Source organism: Gymnodraco acuticeps, unplaced genomic scaffold (assembly GCF_902827175.1).
Source record: "Gymnodraco acuticeps unplaced genomic scaffold, fGymAcu1.1, whole genome shotgun sequence".
Classification (NCBI taxonomy): domain Eukaryota; kingdom Metazoa; phylum Chordata; class Actinopteri; order Perciformes; family Bathydraconidae; genus Gymnodraco; species Gymnodraco acuticeps.
This window is the reverse complement of record NW_022992085.1, coordinates 1,120,410-1,128,086: the sequence shown is the minus strand read 5'-3', so window position 1 is coordinate 1,128,086 and position 7,677 is coordinate 1,120,410. Positions and strand designations below refer to the sequence as shown.

Genomic DNA, 7,677 nt, shown 5'->3' with positions numbered 1-7,677 from the left:
TGGAGGGGTCGACTAACATCCAGCAGAGAATCCAGGACAGAGAGAAGGAGGTGAAGCTGCTTCAGCAGGAGGTGGAGGCTGTCAATGGCTCTGCTGATAAAGCAGTGGAGGACAGTGAGAAGACGTTCACTGAGCTGATCCGTCTCATGGAGAAGAGAAGCTCTGATGTGAAGCAGCAGCTCAGATCCCAGCAGAAGAGAGAAGTGAGTCGAGTCAGAGAGCTCCAGGAGAAGCTGGAGCAGGAGATGGCTGAGCTGAAGAGGAGAGACGCTGAGCTCAAGCTGCTGTCTCACACAGAGGATCACAACCAGTTTCTGCTCAGCTACCCCTCACTGTCAGCCCTCAGTGAAGCTACACACTCCTCCAGCATCAACATCCGTCCTCTGAGCTACTTTGAGGACGCGACGGCGGCCCTGTCAGCAATCAGAGACAAACTACAGGACGTCCTGAGAGAGGAATGGACCAACGTCTCACCGACTGAAGTGGATGTTTTACTGCCAGCAGCAGAGCCCACCACCAGAGCTGGGTTCTTACAATATTCACAGGAGATCACTCTGGATCCAAACACAGCACACACACAGCTGGTATTATCTGAGGGGAGCAGAAAAGCAACACGCATGAAACAACAACAGTCTTATTCTAGTCACCCAGACAGATTCACTGGATGTTATCAGGTCCTGAGTAGAGAGAGTCTGACTGGACGTTGTTACTGGGAGGTGGAGTGGAGAGGGGGAGGAGTTCGTGTAGCAGTCGCATACAAGAATATCATCAGAGCAGGGAGGTGGGGGGAAAGTCTATTTGGAAACAATGATAAATCTTGGTCCTTAGATTGTGACCAAAACAGTTATTCATTTCGTTACAACAGTATCAAAACTCCCATCTCATGTCCTCTGTCCTCCAGAGTTGGAGTGTACTTGGATCACAGAGCAGGTATTCTGTCCTTCTACAGCGTCTCTGAAACCATGACTCTCCTCCACAGAGTCCAGACCACATTCACTCAGCCGCTACATGCTGGAGTTCGGCTTTATTATGTTGGAGACACAGCTGAGTTCTGTAAACTGAAATAGCCTGAAGTCATTTGAGGAACTCTTCTACTTCTTAAACTCATTGAGTCCATCATTGTTGCTGAGAGCTGATTGTTCATGTCTTCACTGCACAGAGATCAGCTGTCAATCAAACATGATGGGATGTGCTTTAACATCTTCTCATGAGTTGTTCTGTATGTTGGAGTTTCTTCAGGCGGTGCTCCTTCCGGTGTCTGTGTAGCCATGGAGGCTGTCACTGCTCAGGAGGATTTCTGTTCACCTCAACTCATATTTCTCTGCATGAAAATGTAAAGTTTGCTCTAAATATGTATTGAATATTTCCATTGATGCATTTATATTGAGTTATTTCTCTTTGAATGCCTGAGTCTTAAGAGAGAAAGCAGCAGAGCTTCTTTCATTGTAGATATTTTATTCTCACTGCTCTGGAAAAAAGAAGATACATTTATAATGACGTGTGTTTTCACAGACTAAATGTTATTGTTGTTTCCAAAATCGACTAACAAATGAGGAATTTTGATGGTAATAAAATGTGTTTGATCAGAAAATGTCCAGTTACAGTTTTTTGCAGTTGCTAACACACACATCTCACATAAAGCATCATTTAAACTCTCACTCAAAGAGCAAAACCTCAGCTCAAATCTCCAAAACTCTAAACACACTTTCAGCTCTGCACCCAGTTTGCAGTTCAACTCGGCACTTTTTGCAAAACACTGCACACGGTTCTCTAAGTAAGACACAGAAATCTGATATATTCACTTGTTTGCCATTTTCAAAACACTGCCATTAAAAATGCTACACACATGAACCAAGCAACAAATACACATGACCGTAAACACCAAACTGCTTTATTGTTGTCTCAGCAATCAGGAAGCACTAGAAAAAGGCTTCATGTAAGAACTTTATACAACAACAATGGATATATGGATAGCAGCAATAGGAAGAGAGAGAGGGAGGATACGAGAGAGAGGGAGGATGAACTGAAGTCAATTGAAGAGTTATTTGCAGCATAACGGTTGAAGCTGTTTGACCATTTTGCACATATGTATCCCAGTTCACAAAGAGTTAACAACACACAAGTTCCAGCCCAATCGTTACACAGAGTTTTCAACAAAGAAGTGCTTCAGCCAATCAGAATGCAGATCCTGCAACTGGAGGCGGGCTTTACTGCTCTCGTGATGTGACAGTGAAGGGAGAGACTGCTTCCGATCTGCAGAAATATAACTCAGATAGAACCGTAATAACTCAATATAATGTTGTCAAATCAAAACGGTAACAATTTGCAGTTGTATGTGTATGTGAGAAGGCCTGCTCCCGGAAAGCTGGAAACTGACACAGAAGGACTCCCGAATTTGGTGATTCGTGGTAAAGAAATAAACAAGAGAGAAAGTGCATCTCAGTCAGCAGAGCTTCTGTCAGTCCGAGGGTTAGGTACAAGTTGAGATGTCATGTGAGGAGCAGTGGCGGTTCTAGACCAATTTGACTGGGGGGGCCAGGCTGGGGCCAGTTATTTTCTGAGGGGGGCACAATAAATGCGGGACGAAAAAGACAAAGACAGTATGAAGTAATTGCGCATAAGAAAACAATGCAATACATTTATTGGTATTTGTTTCAGTACACATATTTATTTTAGATACTTATAGTTACAGTTTTTACGCTCTAATGCAGGTCTTTTTATTTATGCATATTTTACTAATCACTCCCCTTTTAAACTGTTGCAAGAACGTGATTGGTCGATATTCATTGTGGGGGGAGGAGGGGTGTTGGATAGATATTGAGTTGTAGTAAGTAGATAGAGTTCGTTAAGATTGAGGTTTCGTTTATGCATAGGGTAGATTCTTTTAATTACATTTCCTTTTTTTTGTGTATTTTTTACATTTTGGATTTGCTTGGCAAGCTACTTATTGAGGGCTTGCGAGCTACCGGTAGCTCGCGATCGACGTGTTGGAGATCCCTGCTCTAATGGGTCCGACTAGAAAGAAAAATAGCGTTAGTTACGCCTATTCCGTCAGCCAAAACATCGTTTAATCATAAACTCTTTTCTTTTTTTTCATTTTCAGGGGGGCCACAGGGGGGTCCAAAGGCAGTGTTAGGGGGGCACTGGCCCCCCTTGGCCCCGCCCCCTAGAACCACCCCTGGTGAGGAGAATTAACTCAAATACACTTCATTTATTTTTAAATAACTGTCATGAATCTGTGTGTTGGATACAGACATGGAGAAAAAAGTCCCAAATGTGCCCTTTCATGCATTTGAGCCCCTTCCACATCCTCTGCACGTTTCAAAGAAGCAACATGCATAGTAAGATAACACTTTTTTCAAATGTTTTGAACTGAGAGTTTGTGTGTGAGACACAATATTAATTGTTGACAATAACTGCCCTCTGGTCTTAATACTGGTATAGGTTTAAGTCCATTTCTGTCAATATCATGGACTGTGAATGTATAGGAAATCTGGCTGAGCGGAGGTGTTTCTGTATGTGAGAGGGTGTGTGTGTCTATGGGAGGGTGTGTCTTTGAGTGTGTGTGTGTGTGTGTCAATTATCGTACATTTTTAGATTTTCATTTTGTATGTGTGAGAGATAAAGAGGGGCACATAGAGGAAGAGATTGAGGGAGCACACAGAAAGGCTGAGAGCAAAAGAGAGAAGGAGAGAGAGGCATGTGTGCCTGTGTGTATGATGTGGCTCTTTGCAGTAACGCAGTAACATGATTGGCTGTTTACCTCTGACTGGTTGGCCAGCCCTGGTGTAGGTAAAACAAACACTTGAAACCTTTCAAGCTTCTTATCGACACATTCATTTCTGTTGTTGTTGCCTAACCTTTGTTTGTTTTATAATTCCGCCATACTAATCAAATCAAGACTCATAGATGTTAGCCAGGTTGAATTTGTGCAGCATATTAATCGCATTATTGAGCCGTCGTGTTTCATTCATAGTCTGGGGTTTGCACTACATGTTGAGGCCTGAAGGGAGTTAAAGGGTTCGTGATGAAACAGGATTTGCTGTGAATGCTGATATTGTTTAAAAAAAAGAGGTTTAAACAGTTGTCACAGTTTGGCACATATGATATGGAGACAAAAAATCTTGCAACAAAGTCACTGAACAGTTCTTGGGGGATATAAAGACAAATCCGGATGAGTTTAGGGAGTCACAAGTGCTTCAGTAATCCTCATTACGGCTGCATTCCTCCTCTCTTTTTCCTTAATGCACAGCCTCTCGGTGCAAACTGTGTGACCTATTGTTCTATTGACCCAGAAATTATACTTTTTTTTATCACATCGTCTCGCTTTATATCAGCTAATAAAACTTCTAAGAGTGTAAAGTACTTTCAGAGTTAATGGGTTTATTCTCACCAGTAGCTACGTGATTTTCAGAATAAATCCGCACATAATGAGTAATTGGACGTGCAACCCAAAATAGGTCAGCTGATTTTTGGCAGAGATTTTTATGACTATTCATATTGTATTTGAAAACACGTGTTTAGTCACCTAAGACCCAAATATTCACAAAACTGTTACCCTCATGATTTAAATAAGATCCTTTTGTATTGCTCTGAGCTTTAAACTTTCACGTTTATATTTATTCCCGACACTTTTTATATTTTCATTGGTATGAAGGTATGATAAAAAAAAACACGTTATTTATGGTGGTATTATAGTTCAGTTGAACTAAAAAGAAGGAAAGAGTGCAATTAAAAAATATAAATTAGCCTATCAATAAGTTAAAATTCTAAATATGATAGTGAAAAAGTAAAGGATAACAGACAGTGAGGTTCCTCAAAAGAGCATGAGAAAATAGTAATTACATCCAGTGTTTTGTAAAAATGTAATTTACTATTACAGATATAACCATACTTCAGTGTAAGAAGTGGTGGAAAAAACTAAAATGGGAATAGAGAATTTAAACATTAATCATATATTTTAAATCCTTTCCTTCAAAATATTTAAAGGTCCCCTATTATACTGTTTTTCATCAATATATTATAGGTCTCAGATATATACAAAACATGTCTCTGAAGTGTTTGGTTCCAAACACCAAACAGATCATGCATTGCAGCATCCCATAATCCCCTCTGTTTCAGCCCTGTTTCCAAAGTGCTGATTCTCTGGGTGTTTCTCAATGTCGAGGACGCTTGCTTGGTAGGACATGTCTTCCGAGTCACTTGCTTCAGAAGCGAGGCAAGAATCCTTCCTGGCATTCAGAAAACGAAGAGTGGAACAGGCGAGCAAGTGTGCAGGTGTGCGTAACATGAGAGGCCCGCCTTACATTGGGGGGGGGGGTGTTACCTTGGTTGGTGATTGGCTAATGGTTACACAAGCCAAAACATTTTTATGACATCATAGATTGGCCAAAATCTGATCAGCTCATTTTCAGACAGGTTTTTATATAAATGGATCAGGACAAAAAGAGAGAGAATCTTTTTTCCTGAAACTTTCAGAATCTCTTTACACAGAGGGGACACATGTTGATGTAGAAGAGACATGAACAAGTGGATTTTGCATAATAGGTGACCTTTAAAGTAAAGTCAAGAAACAGGAAAATGAACTTTTAGAGAATTTCAACCTAGTAGATAATATATATTGATGCATAAGCAGCATTTAAATATTGTAACTGGTCTTAATGGACTTTACTTATATAAATTAAGTAGTTAAAGTAGATTCAACCTATCTGTAATTAAATCTATAAAAAGGCTCATATATTATCTTTTATGTATCAGCCGGTAAATAAATAATGTAAACAACACAATATCTTAAGGAATAAACAGTACATTTATAGTCACATTTCACTACTAATTAAGCTCATGTTCGCAGATTATTTATTAGAAAGTTATTTCTTCGTCTTGTTTATCACACTTGAGCAGGTCTTGTGATCCAACCTGTTTATATGCAGAAATGACCTAAGGAATTTCTCACGTGATTATGTGGTTCTTACTCTACTGTATGTACGACTGTAATCCCTGTAGGGTCCTTTTGCCAGGAGCCCCTCACCTCTGATTGGAGGAGATCTGCAGGAGGCGTTTCTTCTTCTAACACTCTGCCGCGCTTTATAAAGCCTGATTTTCTGTTAGGACGTCCTCACAAAATGGATATTTCTTTCCGAGGAGGTGCTCCAACCATGCGGACGTCTGTGGTGCTGTTGGTGTTTCTGGCTGTGGCTTCTCACACTGTGGCAAGTGAGTACAGAAAACACACCCGCTACCTTTAATATCAATACTTCACAGTGAGTATGTGTTATTCATGGGAGACCCCAGAGGAGTCGTGGATCATCAACAGCATTTAAATGACATTTGTTCACTGTAACTCCGAGTTTTATATACTCAAAATGGGAAAACGTCAACATTATCTCATATTAGTCCTACTATTTACATCTTTTAGTAAAGATAGAAGTGGCATTACTGCATTAGATATGATATAATGAGGCTGTGGCTCAATGGATTAGTGTGCTGAACTTTGAATCAGGGGAGAGCAAGTTCGAGTCCCACTGCACTCGTTGTGTCCCTGGGCAAGACACTTCACCCCAGAATGGCTCCTGTGGGGATTGCCTACAGTACTGAATGTATGTAAATCGATTGGGATAAAAGCATCTAACAAGTGACATGTAATGTAATGTAATATTAGACTAGTAGAAAGAGTGCACATTTAAAATATGAATTAACCTATTGATAAAGTGGGATTAGCCCATTGATAAGGTGAAATAAAAGCCTGCAGTCAAAATGCAATGGAAGTATTATTCGGGAAATTAAATATCATCATGAGGTAAAATTGCTCATACTTTGGGAAACTGGCCCCTGTGAGTGTGACGTCATGATATTATGATGCTGCATTATTATTGCATTAATGTGCAAGCAGAATTTAACTGTGAATTTTGATCTCATTTGAACTCCTACATACATATATTGTTGGTTATTGAGCATCATTTATCGGATGATCAAATGATTTCAATGTCAAAATGAAGTTACCTCTGACTAAAGCTGCCAGATAAATGTAGTGAAATAAAAAGTACAATATTGACTTCTGATGTAAAGCGGTGTTAAGCAAAATGTAATTTAAGTAATCTAAAATTTGAACTTGAGTGCAGTATTTAGGCACATGTACTCAGTTACATAAAAAAAAAGCCCTTTATATAATATTATATAACAGTTATAGTCATAGGCTGTTAAAACAGATGTCTTTGTCTTGTCCAAGTGCAGGATTTAATGAGTTTATTAAACTTTCATTAAATTGGCCCACTGATAGTAGCTCAGCGTTTTAGTTTAACCTTTACATTTTAAATAAAGTTTTCTCTCCTTACTTGGAGAAAAAGCCAGTTATCTAACAACGTGCTGCCTGGTGATTGATCTATAAGATCTGAGGTGGTTTCCCATGACCTCTTTATGCAACCATGCATGAGTCTGAGAGACAGAATGTGACCTTCGTTAAGCAAAGCACCCATAAGATCATTTATCTTAATCCATACGTTAAAAGTTCAACATTCTTTCAAATCTGTCTTAACGCATTAAAAACAGGCTCAAGTGTGCATTAAAAGAGTTGTTAGCCGTTGTCATATGAATTCCTCCTCTCCACACTGACCCTGAAGAGGTCGATCTGGGGAATATGATCGATAATAACAAGACTTGTAATTTTGTGAAATAAGTTTA

At 39.7% G+C, this 7,677-nt stretch overlaps 2 protein-coding genes across 3 annotated transcripts in view; both read left to right on the top strand.

Annotated features, from left to right (window-relative positions):
- Window positions 1-1,591, top strand: part of LOC117537391 (tripartite motif-containing protein 16-like) — a 1,825-nt gene extending 234 nt beyond the window's left edge. Inside the window, exon 2 of the mRNA XM_034202595.1 lies at window positions 6-1,591. Within this exon, the coding sequence (XP_034058486.1) occupies window positions 6-1,067 (1,062 nt within the window). The 3' untranslated portion in view covers window positions 1,068-1,591. The remainder of the gene's footprint in view (window positions 1-5) is intronic.
- Window positions 1,592-2,250: 659 nt separating this feature from the next.
- pmelb (premelanosome protein b) overlaps window positions 2,251-7,677 on the top strand; it is a 51,935-nt gene continuing 46,508 nt past the window's right edge. The window contains exons 1-3 of one of the 2 annotated variants that reach the window (XM_034202554.1): window positions 2,251-2,408; window positions 3,254-3,341; window positions 6,004-6,213. In XM_034202554.1, the coding sequence (XP_034058445.1) occupies window positions 3,275-3,341; window positions 6,004-6,213 (277 nt within the window). In that variant the 5' untranslated portion in view covers window positions 2,251-2,408; window positions 3,254-3,274. The remainder of the gene's footprint in view (window positions 2,409-3,253; window positions 3,342-6,003; window positions 6,214-7,677) is intronic. The other variant, XM_034202553.1, reaches the window with a different exon arrangement.